General features: G+C 34.3%; 1 protein-coding gene across 1 annotated transcript in view; it reads right to left on the minus strand.

Annotated features, from left to right (window-relative positions):
- Nucleotides 1–1130: 1130 nt before the first annotated feature.
- The window catches only part of SCN1A (sodium voltage-gated channel alpha subunit 1), a gene marked incomplete at both ends in the record, with an annotated part of 77940 nt that continues 59724 nt past the window's right edge, over nucleotides 1131–19346 (minus strand). The window contains 6 exons of the mRNA XM_084257703.1: nucleotides 1131–2308; nucleotides 4737–5007; nucleotides 6840–6937; nucleotides 8142–8283; nucleotides 9919–9972; nucleotides 12358–12639. Coding sequence (XP_084113829.1) covers nucleotides 1131–2308; nucleotides 4737–5007; nucleotides 6840–6937; nucleotides 8142–8283; nucleotides 9919–9972; nucleotides 12358–12639 — 2025 coding nt within the window. The remainder of the gene's footprint in view (nucleotides 2309–4736; nucleotides 5008–6839; nucleotides 6938–8141; nucleotides 8284–9918; nucleotides 9973–12357; nucleotides 12640–19346) is intronic.

Raw genomic sequence — 19346 nt, forward strand, 5'->3', positions numbered from 1 at the left:
CATCCAAACTATCTATAAGGGTACAGAATACATTATATTACCTGTATAAAGCTTGCACTCTACATTTCTTGTGGTACATATTTGATGCAATAAACACTGTGCTTAGGTCATTAATGTTTGCTCAAACGTGCACCACAGGGTAAAATGACTATTTACATAATAAATAGCATTTCATTAACATATACAGTATCAACCTTGCTGAGCTGAAGATGGCTAAACAAAGTGCAGGATTAAGCAGAAATTTATAAAGGATTCTTTTGGCCAATTCAGTCTTCAGGGGGAGGCAATGCTCATTAATTATATTTTATACAATAAACAGAAACAGAACATTTATGACTTCAGACATTTGAATGAAGTTTGCACCTGCAAAGATTTAATGGTAAACCCCCCCCCCTCCCAAATGATGATCTACTTGGTCTAGGGGCTGGATTTGACAAAACAAGAGCAGCAAAGCACCTCCAATTATCACCTAGTTATCCCTCCCAAAAACATGAATGGAATTTAAGAACTCATTGTTTTCCTTGTGACTATTTTTCATGCATGATCTCTAAGTGTAACATGCCCCCATGCAAACCAGGTCTTTGTGCAGATGGGAGGGCCATGAGATTGCTATAACCCCAGTGGCATACCTGTTAAAGAGGTCCTTTAGTCTGTTTCCCAACAGAAACCCTGTTTACAAAAATAGTCACGTATAATAAACAACATATGGATTAAAAAAAAGATGAATCCACTAACAGATTTTGTAAAAATGTGACAAATGTGGCAGTTGAAATGCAAAGAGTGGATACAATTACTACACTGAAGTGTTTTATGTTAAATAACCCCCAAATTATAGGTTTACACCCCTTTGTACTGGTCCCTACAGTCTGAATAGCCATTTTGTCTCTTGTCTTCAGCAGTGTCAGCTGGTAGTGAGAACAGTAACCTCCTGTCAAGGTCATCTCCCCTTTACACAGAGTCACAGTTTTCTGACAAGGGGTCACTGTCTTATTGTAGGCACTGACCTTAAATAGATTTGTGTAAAAACAGTCAGTTTGGCATTGACCTCCTAAAGGAGTCCTGTTGACAATATACATCACCTTCACAGGCTGTAAACAATTTGCCACCCAATTATTTTGATTTGTTCTCATTTATTTCCCTTTGGCTTTTTCATCTTTGCCTTCTTGCTCATGTTTTTCCACAATTGGTTTTGTTACCCGATCATAGGAGGGTGGACAAGCTGCTGTGGACATTGTCAGATCAGTTTTTTCTGTAATAGAGTTTTCATTTATTCTGTCAATTATCATGTCTTCTTTTACAAGAAGATTAGCCCCACCTTTGATTTTATTTTTATTATACGTAAATGAAGCTTGTTTTACAGTTCGCTTTAAAAGGTGGCGCCTGTAAGCACGCTGAATAATAACAGCAGATACCTCCTCTTGTTTTCGTTTTAAAGTCGTAGTAATTGGCTGATAGGACACTTTTGATGGATTGGAAGCCATGAACCGCTCTTCCATCTGTACTCGAAGAGCATCCATCTCTCCACTCTCTCCCAAAACCCTCTTTGTAAAAGCAAATAAGATGTCAAGACAGTGGATTCGGTCACCACTTACCATGGGTAAATCCATGGCAATAAGCTGGAGTTTGTTGGGTTGTGGCAAATTGAGCGGGGGTTCAAGAGCGGCTGCAAACTGAGATAGTTTTTCAAATTCCATGAACTGAGTAGCATCTGGGTCAAACTTCTCCCAAACCTCATAGAACATCTCAAAGTCATCCTCACTCAGGGGCTCTGCGCTTTCTTCAGTGGCAACACTGAAGTTCTCCAGGATGACAGCGATGTACATGTTCACCACAACCAAAAATGATATGATGATGTAACTGACAAAAAAGAAAATCCCAACAGATGGGTTCCCGCAGTCTCCCTTAACTGAGCTCCCAGGGTTATTTTTATTCGGGTCACAGTCGGGAGGGCCACTGTTGAGAATAGGTGCTAGCAATCCATCCCAGCCAGCAGAGGTGGTGATCTGGAACAGGCAGATCATGCTGTTGCCAAAGGTTTCAAAGTTGAACATGTCATCAATTCCCACTTCCCTCTTCACATAGGCAAAGTTGGACATTCCAAAGATGGCGTAGATGAACATGACCAGGAAGAGCAGGAGACCGATGTTAAACAACGCAGGAAGGGACATCATCAGAGCAAAGAGCAGAGTGCGAATCCCCTTGGCCCCTTTGATGAGACGTAAGATTCTGCCAATCCTGGCCAGACGAATCACTCGGAACAAGGTAGGAGACACAAAATACTTTTCTATCAGCTCAGCCAGAAACATACCTGTGGAGAAGAATGAGAACACCAACCAGTGAATTTATCCATTAAAATAAATCTCAAATTTCTGTTAAGGCTCCACGTAAAATATAAGAGTACAGAAACTCAGTTATATAATCTTAAAGTTGTCATACATGTATTATGTACACATATATATGACATTATAAATAAGGATTAATTTTGACATTCAGCATTAAATTCAACTCAGTACTTGCTATAATCTAAATTGTGTCCTAACCAAAGTCATGTTAAAGTCCCAATTCCCCAATGCAATAGTATTTGTAGATAGGACCATGAGAAGTAATTAAGTTGTGATGGGCTCCTGAGAGCGGAACCCTTATTTGAGTCCTTCTTTTTTTTTAAGATTTATTTATTTATTTATACAAGCACTGGATACAGTCAGAAGCATGGGAGGGTGAGAGAATTCACCAGAGCCAGAGTGGGGAGCAGAACAGGCAGACTGACGAAGTACACTGCTGAGGGGAGCAGCGGGTGGCAGGAGAGGTCTGGGCGCCATGTGGGACACTCGCTCGGTGGCCAGGGATCGAACCGGTGCTGCAGAGGCTGTGGGCAGCTTCGCAACCCAGCACTCAACCGCTGTGCCACTGGGAAGGCACTATTTGAGCCCTTCTAAGAAGACAGTCTAGTGTGCTAGCTCTCTGACCCCCAGCCATGTGACAATGTAGCTTGAAGGCAGCTGTCTACCAGTCAGGAATAGTGTTCTTACCAGAGACCAACCACACTGGCAACTTGATCTTGGACTTCTAACTTCCAGAACTATGAGAAAATATATGTCTAGCAATTAAGTCAACCAGTTTTTAGTAATTTGTTATGGCAATCTAAGCTGTCTAAGATGATATCAATTCAATTTTTATAGTGTTTTTTGTCTCTGAGAAATGTTTACAGACTATTTTTAGTTTACATGAAATCTCAAGCTGAACTACAGAAAAAAAGTTAGAAATTCTTATCTGTTTGACCAGTAGTGGCCAATAGCACACATTTATATTACTACATTTATTATTGCTAAAATGATCAAAGCATATATCCTCTTTTCAGTTCTTAGCCAAATAAGCCATATAAAATATCTGTAGTTTTTTGTTGTTATTGTCATATCTCCACAATCTTAATGCTTCCTAAGCTTCCACAATATTATTCATCATGTTGTGATGTGTTTCTAAAAGCATCCAAGGCTGATGCTCTTTTTGGTCTCCTGTGTGTGATACTGGTTGCTCAGTCTTCTTCTTAAGTTTCTTTCTTCATTTGCCTTTTAAATAATAAAATAATGATTACAATGAAGAAGAGCTCAAGAAACCAAATGCCCTGAGTTTCATTGCCTCATTCTGTAAAGGGTAAGCCCTTAAGTGTGAGTATGTGTGTGCACCTCTGTGTGTGTGAGAGGGAGAGGAGAGAGAGAGGGGAGAGAGAGAGGGGAAAGAGGACAGAGAGAGGAGAGAGAGAGAGAGAGAGAGAGAGAAGCAGGGAAGAGAGAGAGGAGGGAAAGGGGGAGGAGGGGAAAGGACGTGATGGAGAGGGGAGGAGGAGAGATAATATTATGCATTGTTGTGGTAATCAAAGGCTACAAATACCATATGAATCTAATATAAGGCCAGTTTCTTCAGATGGGGGATAGTATGAAAATCTGCCTAACAGAGGTGCAACATATTGGATGGTAAAATGTTGACCTACTCTACCATCTGTTTTAGGGAAGAATGAATACTTCAGGCCCACAGATAAACTCCTTCACTTCCCTGGAGCTGGAGTTATATCTTCAATGAGATGAGCTATTTACTCATGTTGCTGTCCTGTATTTCAGGCTTTGACATGTATGACTGATGAAATATATCATGCCTCTTTCCCTTGTGCATCATCATTATAAACCCATTCCAAAATAATCTAGAAAATCTATACCTTTACCCTTAAAGAACCTACCATACCAACCATATCAAAGAACCTACCATATCAATATCAACATGGAGTTATCAGCATGTACACATGTGTACATGGAGTTATCAGCATGTACATGTGTACATGCTGATAACTCCATGTTGATATCTCTCATGCAATGTCTCCCCTAAATTTCTAGATTCTCTTTTCAATAGAACCAATGCAGATATTGGATAGGCTCTTCAATCTCAACATGTCAAAACATTTTTTTATCTTAATTAACAGAACCTTTCAAGTTCAAGTAAATGAGACTTTATTATACTGACAACATGAATAGTACCTAAAATGGATGTAACAGGATGTGATACTGTTTATATAGTAGAAGTCTCATTTTGTTAAAAAAAAAAACACCTAGATGAAATACATCAAAATATTCACAGTGGTTGTCTCTGAGTAGCAGTATAACTTCTAACCTAAACTTGTTGGTTTAAGCTTTTACTTTGATTCAGAGCTTGACACATCAGACTAACACATAATACTTAATACTTACCTACAATGGAGAGAATAACAACTACAAAATCAAAAATATTCCAGCCTATGGTAAAATAATAATGGCGGAGGGAGATCATCTTCAGTACGCACTCTCCAGTGAACAGCACGATGAAAATCAAGTTGATACGTGACAAAATGGTGGTCACATATTCGCTCTGGTCATCTGTTTCTACCATCATTGTGACCATATTAAGACAGATGAGAATCATGATGCTTATGTCAAAAACTTGTCTGGTTACGAAGTCAAAGACCATTCCTTGAAATTTGTTCTGTAGAGACACAGACATGCTGTTAAGAGAGGAGATTTTCTGTACATATTAGCATCTACATAAGTATTTTCTGTGCAAACTGACTTCCTAGTATTGTACTACTGGCCCTGAATTTTATCAAATGTGGTAAGCAGTACATTTGTTTTTTAAAGATTTATTTATTTATTCATACAAGCACTGGATACAGTCAGAGGCGCAGGAGGGCGAGAGAATTCACCAGAGCCAGAGCAGAGAGTAGAACAGGCAGACTGACGAAGTACACTGCTGAGGGGAGCAGCTGGCGGCCGGAGAGGTCTGCGCGCCATGTGGGACCCTCGCCCGGTGATCGGGGATCAAACCGGCGCTAAAGAGGCTGCGGGCAGCTCAACCGCTCAACCCAGCGCTCAACCACTCAACCAGCGCTCAACCGCTGCTCCACCTGGGAGGCCCCAGCAGTACATTTATTTTTAACTTTAGTTATTTAAATTTCTATTTATCAATGTGTATTCTATAGGCTATAAAATCCTTTGCAAAAGGGAATCTCTGCTAAGAAACATTGCCTGTGATAAACTTCTCTCAGAGGGGCAAACTGCACATTAACATATTAAGACTATGAGAAGTTAGAAAACCTGCCTAATTTTGTTTTACAAGAATTTCTCATGATCAGAGATGGCCAATGTAGCCTTTTTTTTTTTTTAAGGATTTATTTACATTTCAATATTTTTTTTTCCAATTTCTTTTTCCTCAAAGAATTGTTAAAGGGAACTTGGGAACTTTATGTATTTAAAGTTAATATATGACAATATTGATATTCTTCTAATCTTTGACACTGTAAGATACAGAATGCTGAGTCTAGACAAAGTGATAGTTCTTATACTTTGATACCAAAAAATTACATCTTTTGTCACTGATCTGTGGATGTGCTTCTAGTTCTGCCACTGATATCAGTCTGGTCACTCTCTGGCTCAATTTCTGGGGCCACGGAGGAAATCCTCCATCTTACATTTTTTCTTAAACACAGTGACTAATTTCTACTTCCAGTGAAAGGACTAACAGCGGAAAGTATGTATTTTTCATCATCTCCCCAAAGGCAATTGTCGGCTAGCATAATATGACTATTCACTAGTATTTGCTTCCCTAATGCATTGCACCAAAGGCATTATTTTAACCTTACAGATCATCATCATAAAAATCAATGCAGTGTAGGATAACACTTCTCCATTTTACATCAGTTGTTTGATTGGTTCATAATGGAAATATGAGAATTATTACTTATCATCGAGAATTATATTTGTAGATATTAGTAATTTCTAACTTTATAGCCATATATATGAATAGTAGTTTCTAGAATTCTTTTTTCCAATCAACACTCACTACTACTAATGAAAACTGAAATGAAAGGAAGGTATTATTTCATTCAACATTTCATCACCTTCTTAATCTATCAGGAAACTGTGTGTATTCTAACCCCATCTAAAGGTTTATTCCTCTCCCTAACATTACTCAGCAACTATTCTTGACTTATATGAGTGACTTTTCTTTGTTTGTGTATATCACATTGCCTACGTGCCTTTTGACCATTTAGTTTGGACTCGTGTGATTCTAAATTCCTGGATGATAAGAGTTCATTTTCTGTTTTCTTTTTCTTTGTGGTCTTTCTCTTTTTAATTTTTTTTTTTTACTCTTACCATCAAAGGTATGAATTAATGATGCCATAGGTATGAGTTAACTGGAAGAAATCTTTGCTGCTGGAAATAACTGCTCTCTCTGCTGTATGAAACACATGCAAATTTTGTGTGTGCGTGTGTGTGTGTGTGGGTGTGTGTTTTCCCATATCATTTGTGATTTCTTACTCCTGGTCGAGGTATAGGCTTTTGTGGCTTTTTCGATCCTAATTTTTTCATTGCATTATAGTATTTCTTCTGTTCTTCTGTCATAAAGATGTCTTGACCTCCAAAGTATAGAAAAGAAAAATCAAAACTGATTAAAACTATGTCGCTTGCAGATAACTTTTCTACATTAAATTTAAATAATTATATAATAAGAAAACATACTAAGCAAATGAAGCAGCAGCACACAAAGGAAGAAATAAAAATAAAAACACTTAAAATATGTTCAAACCTACTAGCAATAAAAGATCTAAGAATTGAATTTAAATAAAATTTTCATCTATCAACAATTATTAAAAGACAAAGAGAATGTTTGATGTTAGTTAAGGAGCAGTGACCTGGGCACACCCACGTATATTATTTTAGAGAAATAAAATATTTTACTCTGGGAATTTATCTTAAAGAAAAACTAGAGACTTTTGGGGCAAAAGACTTTTGACAAGGTACTATTTAAATCATTAAAGATTAAAAGTGACCGAACTCATCAATCTCGGGAGAAGCATTAAGTAAATTATGACAATGTATATATGAAAACTTTTTAACAAAGAGTGAAAACACTTATGTTAAGACAAAAGGATTTATAATTATAGGTAAAATAATTTTAATAAAAAGGTATATGTAGCAAAAGCTTGAACAAAAAAGCATACAATGTGAACAGGGTTTACACTCAAGTTAGTAATTCTTTACTTTCCACTTTGTCTACAAAGTACACATATAATTGAGCTTTACAAATGAAAAGTAATAAAATGAACAACTGTGCAATTCAAGACTAGAACTAGTAGTTCACAGTGAGATGTCAGGGAGAATAAAGTGGGAATATGTAAGAGGAAATCACAAAGAAAAAAATATGAAAAGAAACACTAGAAGTTTATATTTAGTACCTAAATTGTTATAAAAATTCTAAGGGTTTAGCTTGTAAATATATTTTCAGGTGTGGAAGTTATAGGGATAAAACAAGTTGATTTTCAGTAAGAGACATATACCCAGGTTCTTTTCTAATTATTATCTATTAAAAGATAGAAAATGTGATTTCTGACTAAAAAAAAAAGGTTTTGTGATTTTATGCACAGGAATATGGAACACATTCTTGATTTTTCTATAACCTGAAAAAGATGGGCAATTCGTGGTGGGTGGGAGGGCAGGGATGATACAAAAATAGATTTTAATATATATTCCCATTTGGTTTCTGAATTAAAGTATTCATCTGATGGAGAAAACACTTCAAATATTTTATTATCTTAGTGAGGGATAAAATATTAGAAATACTTATCTTCTTTTTTTGTTGGTTGAAATTATCAATGATGACACCAATAAACAGGTTCAAAGTGAAGAAGGACCCAAAGATGATAAAAATAACAAAGTAAAGATACATGTATAGACTTTCCTCATACTTAGGCTGGAGTTCCACCTACCAAAGCAGAATATTTTATAAAATATTAGAATATATTTTCATGCTGGAAGTTATTGGTGCTTTTACATGAGAATAAAAAGAAAATTTCTAGTAATGCTTATGCAGTATTTTTTTTCTCTGAATCAGCTATCTCTAAAATATTTCTGAAATTAGCCATTAGAGATGTTTTCATGTAAAAAATATGATTATGACAATTTCACAGCTATTTTTTCTAACTACAAATACAACTGTTATCTTACTATTTGGACAGAAGCATACTGTATTTAGCATTTTTTAAGGTACTGAATTTTAACAATTTAACATTATTAATGACTAGATAATGGTGGAAGACAATAGCTGCCTTGTTGTTGGGTGTGGTGTGGTAACATATACCTGATAAGGAGTGCACCTATACCTCTGAACCATATGCATTATTATAAACCAATGTTACCTCTATAAAAAAATTATTAGTGAAAAAGTTTTACTCAGTAACTATGTTACTATGCTAGGAAACAATCATTCATGCCTGCATGCATTTATTTAGCAAACAACAGTTGAGTTATTTTGTTAGATGTCTGGCACCACACACTTAACACTACAACATGCACTGAAATTTCAGATTGAGTAGATATAATTGAACTCCATAAATCCTGAAATGATAACTTAATATCGAGATTGTACTTACAGTAAATTAACATTGACTTGTCACTTAGTAAATGGGCAATGGAATTATGAGAGATAGTTCCCTAGTAGATTTATGTTCTAGAGACGAGAGTTAAAACCCACCAAATACACAAAATAATAAGTAACAAAGTGAAATAATACAACTATGGAGGATATCAGAAAACATTTAAGATAAAACTAAAGTCACTCATGGGAAGTGCATATCAAGAAAGATAAAAGTGAAGTTCAGTTTAGAGATTCAGGGGACAGAGGTTATTCTTTATGCTGATAGATCAGAGAGGTGGACTTCAAAATGGAAAGATGAAGGCTGATAGAAAATACTAAATTTTACAAACTTTTGAAGAACAGAGTTGGAAAGAGCATGAATTTTAGTTCTTGAAGCCTGAAAGAGGCTGTTGTAGGAGAAAGCAAAGTAGGTTGTTACTTTGGTGACATAAACTTAATGGAAGCTGCTGGCCATAGTGGAAGTGGTAACAACTTTGGTAAATGCTCCAATTAAACTTATGGATGCTAAAATCATAATAGAGAATGAATTTGAAAAGGATGACTACATAGATCTAAGGCTGCCTAGGTAAAATCCTTAACTTCTCATATTATTTAATATGGAAGGTAACTATGTATTTCAATTACTAATGGCAACAATGTTTCTTCAGATTTTCTCCAGTAAGCTAAAATTATTATTATTGATTATATAATTAGTATATAAAAAGAAATAAAATAGAAAAATATTTTATAGAAGGCTATCTTTCAGTTCATAAATATATGACATGTATCATTTTAGTTTGGCTTTCAAGATAATTTGATTTATCTTAGTAACATCTTTCTAATAAATATTCCTTTATTAAATATGATTTGAGTCATACTTTAAAATCAAAATAGAATCATTCCATTCAGTTGTTATGCTCTGTTGAATTAATTTTAGCACCTCTTCTATATTATAAGGAGACTTAGGGTATGAGGAATACTTACATTTCTGGAATCAACTGCTGCATACATTATATCCATCCATCCCTTAAATGTGGCCTATTAAAAAGAATATACATGTTTTACTTTGGAGTGAAAATGATTCAGACCTGATGTTAAGTTAAGATTCTTACTGATATATTTTTAAAGGAAACTTTTTGAAAGACATTTCAACAAATCTTAAATGAGCTTGTAACAAGTCTTTATACTTTGGGAACAAAATGAACAAAATGGTCATTTCTTATATCCTCCTGTTTGATAACCAATTCACAAATATTTTTCATTTCTCATGTAATCACGCAATTTAAAGTGCTATCAAAATTTGGTGGAATACTTTTAGTAACTTTACAAATGCAATTATATTTGAAAATGTTTGTAATAGCAAAACAATTACAACTTAGATCTGATGATCATCTGCTGAAATCTATCTGCAAGGTAATAAAAGTGACAGAAAGATTTAAGATTTCTCTTGATTGTAACACTTGTAAGTTCATAAAAGTAAACAAAGTCAGAGTTGAAACTATGTTTTTAAGAAATTTGATTATAACATCCAGAAATTATCCTTTATTTTACTTTCTTTCTTTCTTTAATTTTTGATGACAATGAGTTAATAAGAGTGGGAAATACTACACTAGCCACTTGACAGTCATAGATTCAAGGATTCCAAGTCTAACAACTTACAGTGATTTGTTATTTGTCCTCGGGCTAAATATTGTACACTGCAGGCCCAAGAGGCCTCTTAGCCAGTGAGCAAGGTTAGCTAAGTTTTTCGCTACTGCATCCCAACACTTCTTCATTTTTGTAACACTAACATTTGTGAGTGATGGATATAATGATAAGCATGTAAGGGTATCTATGATAGTAGTAAAGAGAAAGTAATGATTCTTAGCCAGAACATGGAAAGCTTATGTATCTAATAGAGGGAAATACTGAATGTGTCAAAGACTGAGGTCAATGATAAGACAAGTCCACTACACACTAGGTACAGCAATAGAAAGAGGTGATTCAAATAACCATTTCAACAAGTTATTAACCAACATAGAAGTGATTCTATGTAAAGGAAGAATAAAGTAGTAACATTTTATTTTTTTGTCGGAGAATTTATTTAGTGGCTTTGTGCAGGACCGTCTTCCTCCATTTTCAGAATTTTCACCCTCCATTTAAGGGACGTTTTGGATTTTTTAATTTTTCTTTTTCCAATTTTATGGAGGAACTGGTATGTTTTAGTGATATTTACAAATATGGTTATTTTTCCCCAAATATGGTTATTAGTTAAAGATTAGGATAATGCCCAAGAAAATATAATGTGTCTACTATAATATTTGTAAGAAATCATACTTGCTGGATTTTTTAAATCCTTATTTTAATTGCATGAATATTAAGAGTAAGAAAGAAATGTTTAGAAGAAAAATAAGAATTTCCAACAAGAAGGTGGAAAGAACTTGTAAAGGAGTCATAATACAGACACCTCTGAAAGAGATGCAAGAGAGTTTGACCAATATTGGTTTCTCTGCTTGATAACTGTTTCAGGTTGAACGCTTGAATATATAACCCTGGTAAATAGAAATAGACTTCTGCTCTAAATATTCTGTAGAAACACAAAGGAAGAGCTCATACAATTTTTTGTTCATTTTTGAAGCTAAATATTTATTGACCAAAACAGAGCAGTAATTTTAATGTTTTACAAACAATCTGGAGTCTGGTTTTATCCATGGTTTTGTTGAGGCAGCTGCTGCCCAAAGTCACATGAAATGCAAATGTTTAAAGGGCTACCACTTTTGTATTCTTATACATTGTGAGTTATCTTTGTGTAAATTAGACTTAGGGGCCTAGTAGTGAAAACATTAATATTTATATAAGCTAGACTCAATTTATATTTCCAAAAGATCATCTGAGGTGAGAAAACAGCTATATGTGTTTTGTTTCTGTGTTCAGGTACTATCCTGTTCAGGTACTATCCATTTCAACATGAAGATATAATCCTAAAACCTAAATATCATTCCCCAGCCTTCAATCCAAATGATAGACCTAACTCAGTAGCAGCTAATTCCCACTTATCACTTGCAATCCAATTAGGTGTGTTAAGCACATATTTTGGGAGGATGAGACATCAGTGAAACAAACTTTCCAAATGTAATAGAAAAAAATCATAGCACACTTATTGACTTATTAGTCAACTTGTTCGTCTGGGGTGGCAGAGCAATGTGGGGAGAAAGAGAAAAAGACCTTTAGAAAGAACTGAATTATCTGGTCACTATTGATTATGCCTGCACTGCTTAAATGTACTGAAGTTTCCACCCATTTGGGCTCATAAACTTGTACTAATAATTTAAATTAGAAAAAAAGAAGTTATAAAATCTCTTCTTAGTAACTTTAATAGATGTATATCATTACTTTATTATTCCAAACAATAAACAAATTTTAGAGAAAAGAGTGTTCACTTACAACTTGAAGCAAAGAGAGATACCCAAATCCTACATTATCAAAGTTTACTTTCACATTTTTCCATCGGGCAGTCTCATTTCTTTCTATTAGTTTTAGGCAATCAGTATGATTATTCACTTCGCTGATGTCAAACATGTCACCAGTTGTGGTGTTAACACAGTGGTAGAATTTGCCAGCAAACAAATTTACGCCCATGATGCTGAAAATTAGCCAGAATATAAGACAAACCAGAAGCACATTCATGATGGATGGAATTGCTCCTAAAAGGGCATTCACAACCACCTAATACACAAATGGAAAAAAAGAAAAGTCAGAATTCTTGTTGGTTAAAAAAGGAAAGACATTCCCCTAGTAATATTTAGTCTTTCTATTTTTTTAATTACTATCACGACTACTCTAGGATATTTTAAAGCAAAGTGAAAAAAAGTCTTAAATCCATTTTATCTCAGGCAATAGAGTTGGGGATTCAAATATAAACAATATAATAAAGAAACCAAAAAAGTTTAAAAAAATAGAGGGATAAATACTAAAAGGTTAAAGAAAAAGCAAAATTAAGAGGAATTTGCTGCCAGATGAAGTCAGAATATTTGTTGTTTATTAGAAAAAGGAGAGTAGGAAATCCTAATACAGAAAATTAACTCATTTTAAAAAAGTGATATATTAAAGAATGAAACTGAAATATTTGGACATGAGTTGATTTGATCAAGATATTGCAATAAATTAAAAATTCAGATGTATAAGTATATTATTTAATACCTAGTATAATTTTACCCTTAATTATTCATGCATTGCTATGACTAATAATAACTTTGGCATAAGAAGCGAGACAATTTAGCATTATGTATTTCATTAGATCATCACATAGTTTATTTCAAGCTCCAGTCATGTCAGTTGTTTCATTTACTGAGTTTAATTCAATAAACTTATTTTAAATGAAACATAATAGAAATCAGTTTCTTAGGAAAATAAGAAAAGGAGGGAAGCCATATTTGGGATCATAGTTCCCAAATTTGATATGATCACATCAAGTTCTGCGCTGAACAATTGTCTATTCTTTTTCTGTGGAAGCATTCCTCCCAACTCCCACCACTTAATTGCATCTCTGGATGACAAATTAAAAATCTGAGTTTTATACTTGGCAACACTGTGGGGGTCGACTGTCCTTGTTTCCTCTTTCACAGTTCCCATTGGAGCTGCACAGGAGTAGCTAAGAGGGAAGATATGGACAAGCCCTAAAACATTCACAAGTAGTAGATGACACTGCAGACTTGAACATTAAGAGTTAAGTTTCATTCTACCTACATGCCTCTATTGTTCTGGTCAATCTGATCCAAAGTAAATAACAGACATTAATGTATCTTCCATCTGCTATTTTATGTCAGTATAATTTTAGAACAATTTTTCGGACTGCCTATCCAAAAAAAAAAAAAATACATAAGCCAATTCTTCATGATTCTAAGTCCTATTTAAAGTCTGTAAGTCTAGGCCTTCTGGGGTTATAAAACAGTGAGATATGTGGACCAAAAGAAATAGCAAAGCCACTAATGACAAAGGTGGGGAGGAAGAGCATGAAAAATTAAGTCTGTTGAGTTATTCAGACAGAACTGGGTGATGTGGTCTGTGCAAGTTTACCAAACTGGCACATTGGCGCCCACCTTATCTCATTTGGCTCTCCGCATTAATTCAAATGAATGAATAAATCCTTACTGTAAACCTCATTTTAAATGTGTGGATGCACTTAGATTTATTTTGGATTCAAAATTTGAAAATTCAAATAAAAAAAACTATTTCCCTCCTTTTTCTGAATACTTTTGCATACCATCCAAATAAAAAGCTGTTTTTATTGTGCAGACAGAGTACATGTGAAAATGTCTATTTTCTACCTACAACAACCAATTCAGAGCAGGACATTGGTTATCTATGTCTATTTCTGGAATTTCTTTTCACATCAGTCTGTTGGTCTCACACTTATTTCTTCAAAACCTTTCTCCCCTCTGTCACTTTTCCATTTTCACAGTCACCTTTTTATCTCTGGCCTTGGTTAGTTCATACTCATACCATTGTCAAATTTCCCCACATCTCACTTTAAAATCCCCACTGATTATCAAATATTTTCTTTAGCTTGCTATTCAAATTATCCCACAATTTCCACTTCCAATTTTTTTTAAAGGTTTATTGATATATGCATACAAGAGCTGGGGTGTAGGCCTGACGTGCGGGTAGTGAGAAGATTCACCAGAGACAGAGTGGGGAGCAGAACAGGCAGATTGACAGAAATACACTGCTAAGGGGAGCAGCGGGGTGAGGCAGGAGAGGTCTGCTGTGCCATGTGGGTAGTTCCCTGGCCGGAGATGAAACTCATGCTGCCATGGCTGCAGATAACTTGACAGTGTTGAGACTTAACCTCTTGTGCCACCAGGGAGGCCCCTCCACTTCCAATTTTATCTTCCCTAGCCATCTAGCCTTCCTGTCAATCCAACTATTATAAATACCATGGGCTAGTATCATTGCCAGAGAACTGAGAGGTCATTTCCTTTGAATTTCCTTCTCTAAGATCACCCCATCTGAAATACCCTTTCTTTTCAAAAGCTTTAGTTCAAGCAACATTTCTGTCATGGAATCTCACTTTATGTTGCCTGAGACCCCAGTTTAACTTCCAAAATAAAGACGAGTATTACCGTTTTTCGATTCAAGGATCATAATTCCAGTGCTGGACAGATCTGTACCCTCATGTGGAAAATGAGACTAAGGTAAGTTCAAAAAGTAGACTAGAAATAGTATTTAGTGCTCCTTCCACTCTGCCTCACTAATTCATAGAATTGCTCCCACTTATCTGGTACCCAGAGTTCTCTGTATTAAAGTTAATTGCATTCCTGTAATCATGTCAAAATATACTTATAAAAATATGCATATATATTTTTAAATTCTCTAGGGCTTTGAGTGTCTTGAAAATAGAAATAGAGAATATAGAAATAGAGAATATAGAAATAGAGAATACAGAAATATAGAGAGTTTTGAATAAAGGAATACAAAAATAGTTGATTAAATGAATGAAAGAATGAAGTAAAGGTTAGTTTAATATTTACTGATCAAAGCATAACTTGTAAATGTTATTTCTGGATATGGGACAAGAATAAAAAGATGGACACAATAAAATTGCAGGGAGTTACTACCCCCAGAGAAGTTGAATACATTCTGAGAAGTTCACTTTGAAACTGGGGATTAATTTTGCATTACAATTAACTCTGTGGAATTCATGATGCAAGCAAGTGGAATTCATGATGTGGCTTGCAGCAGTGCTATTCAGGATGTGATTTGCAATGTAGGCATACATTTGGCCCAGGGATGATGCTTATTTCTACAAACATAAGAGAATTATATCTTAGAAACCATTCCACATAATATTGGGTAATTTACTATACAAATGTCCATTCATATTGAAAATTTCATTAAATTAGGTAATGAAGGATCAGAGAAAGAATTGTTTTTTCCCAAGAGTTGTTTGAGCACAGAAGGAGGTGTATTAACTCTTCTAAGACTCTAGGGAACTGTGGTAATTGGTTCCCATGTGGTGAAACCACTAGACAGAACTGGCCTAAGTAAATTACAAAGAACAGACTGCAGTTTCAGCTGCATAAAAGGAGATGTCTAAGAAAGGAACTATCTTAATGAATTAATACCAGAGGATGCGTCTTCTCGCAAGTATTTTGCAGAACACAATCAAATAGAATTTTTCCGTACTAGAACAACTCATTCTTCTAGAAACTCTTTTCCATTTCTGGTTCATGATCTACATTTTAATGAACCCAACACTAAATGAGGGATTGAAAATTAAATATGCAAATTAAAATTAGGATTTTTTTTATACCCGCAGACATGTTTTCTTGTCTTTGAACATCAAATTGCCTTTGAACTTCAAATCAATACTGCTCATGAATTCTAATTCTTCTCTAATCAAAATACAGAAAAAAACTAAGTGAATTAAAAATTAAAAGCAGGCAAAGTAAAATCATACATCTTTCACTATAAAGAGGAACATTAGAATCTTATTTAAATCTAATGACTATATTTGTATTGTGGAATTTATTTGAGGTAATTATTTTTGAAAGATATGATACATTAGTTATCCAAACAATAATTCCAACTTTTCCCTCCCTCAAATATAAAAGCTCTCTTTCTTACACAAAGTTCTTAAACTTCAAGAACAAACAAAATGTAATTTTTTTTTAAATTTACGTTTTCATTTTGATATCTTCCAAGATGCTTAGAATCGAAAGTGACTTATTCAAATCGGAAAATTTATCCATTAAATTCTATCTTTTTTTTTTGAAAGATTTATTTTATTTATTTATGCATACAAGAGCTGGGGTGTAGGCCAGAAGTGTTATGGGGCAGTAAGAGGATTCACCAGAGACAGAGAAGGGGGTAGAAAAGCAGGCTGACTGAAATACACTGCTGAGGGGAGCAGCAGGCAAGACAGGAGAGGTCTGCTGCGCCATGTGGGTCACCTCCCTGGCTGGGGATAGACTCGTGCTGTAGTGGCTGCAAATAGCTTCAGATGAAACTTAACATCTTGACTATCAGGGAGGCCCCATTAAATTCTATCTTAATACACATGATGCTTTTGTTTTATTTTTAGGTGTGTGTATACCTCATGCAAGTGAATCACATTAATTTTTTTTCCATCTAAAACACAAATCATGTGTATTTACTCAACTCTGAATATATTTTGCTTTGTTAGATTTTAAAGATAACCCTTATTAACTTATACTTACAACATGATAAAGGTCACACAATTATACTAATTTTAGAAAAACTACCTAGCATCAGCTCATACATATCAACAAGGCAATGAATCAAGCTGGAAACTCACTGGCAATTCTCAGGACTCAGACCAACATAGTAAATATCAAAGGTTTATGCCTCAAACAGCACCATTATCTGGACAAGTTAAAATGTTCACACAATTATTCTATACTTGGGTCCTCCACCCTCACCGGTTGGATCACCTCCCCTTAAATGGACAAGTCGGTATATACATAACTAAATCATACTCAATGAAACTCAATAAAGATATCAACAGTTGGGGATCAAATCCACAGAGGGCAAGTTCACAGAGGTATATTGCTCAAAAGAAAATTTAAGACAATTGAAAATAGGCGGTTAGAATGTAAATACTGTATTTTCCCTGCTGTGGTGCAATAGTACCCTTCCCAAACCCTCCCTCACCCTACTACACAAAGTCACAGTGAAAGGATGAAAGGTAGCAAAAGGGGTAATACAGTACCCATAATAAAGGGCTGAGGGGAGGAACCACCGCTCCACCCCATCCAAGTTGGAGCAAGATTATCCTATATGAAATAGAAATATATAGTTTATTATTAGTTAGAAATCTGATATGACAGAACATTTGGTGTTACTTTTTGTATATGATGCTTTCTGTCTGTATCCCTGTCAATTAAGACTTGAGTTCTTTGAAAAAGAAGGTATTTAATATTTCTTAGATTAGGAAATTAGAAATACAAATTTAAATACAAAATTTATTTTACTCTAGATAATCATGACATCAATTCACTCAGTTTAATTTTACAAGTTGAAAAATTTGGACTGGAAATTTGAAATACAATTAATGTTTAAAAGCTGTCAGCCAGAAATGTGCATAAAACATGCAAAACAGAAAGTGCAACGTGATGATAAATTATTTGCTATTCTCTAACTTCTTATCAAGCACTGTACAACATGCTATATTTGGTAATGTTGCATAAAAGCACATGCTTTGAAAGAGTGACAAAACAAAAATAAAATGAGTGTCTGATTTGTGCTTTGACACAGCTATTGTGATTTTATGTTGCTAAGAATTAAATGAGAGTTTCTGAATATATTTAAATCTCACTTCCCAGTTATAATCATCATCATTATCTCTATCCATTCAACATCATGCATGATTATATCTTTTACAAAGTCAAAAAATCCAAACACTAGAAACAAAAATAGAATTAATCCTTAGATTATTTTGTCTCTACAATGCCAAATAGATCTTGAAATGATCAGCCATCTTAGCATCACACACATACTACCAAGAGGCAAGAAACCATATTCATAAATGACTTAAACAATTAGTTCATTTCTTATCAGTATTTACAAGGAGTTTATATTTTTAAAATTCTAAGTTAAAAAATTAATGTCTTTTCATGATATAAAAAAAGATTGATGATAATTGTAAATAAAGTTATTTTGGTAAAAAATTAAAGGTAGACCCACAAGAACAACATTGTGCTGTATGGTATGAAGGGTTATAAATGGGAATATCTGCCCAGTTGCCTCATGGATTTCATATTTTCAAAAGATCAAATTTGAAATGTTTATTACAGCTTCAGATGTTTAGGACTGTTCAGACTTCAAAAGACTTAAATGGGATTACTTTGACTCAGGCCACATATCTTCACGTAGAATACATAAAAAGAAAAATTTTCTCCAGAACTGAAGCTATCAGTCTGAGACAAAGAACGTGACATTTTAATTGGAAAATAAACTTAATTTTCATATTACCAGAAGAGAATTTCAAATAAAATGTTAGTGAAAAATGTAAGGAGATCTGTGAGAACTAAAATAAGACTATTTGTATATTACAGTGAGTCCAATGAAAAAAATATATGTGTTAGGGAAAATAAAGAAGTATTATGCTCTTAGAAAATTACATTTATAATAAATTTTATTTCAGAAGAACATATAAGATTTCCATAGAAAATGCAAATGGAGGTCTGTAATACAAGCTTAGTATTTATAAGTGTGATTAAACCTTAGGCAGCTAAAAAGCAATGCTTTTCTATTGAAATCACAATTTAGAAGCTTTGCTTTGGTTAATAAAATTTCTAATTTTGAAAAAATGGAACGAATATATTATATATTGTATCTAATAATGTTTCATGCTTTTGAAAAAGGCACAGAAAATTATAAGTTAATGGCATAATTTCTAATCTGTTATGAAT

The sequence above is a fragment of the Talpa europaea genome (assembly GCF_964194135.1).
Source record: "Talpa europaea genome assembly, chromosome: 1".
Classification (NCBI taxonomy): domain Eukaryota; kingdom Metazoa; phylum Chordata; class Mammalia; order Eulipotyphla; family Talpidae; genus Talpa; species Talpa europaea.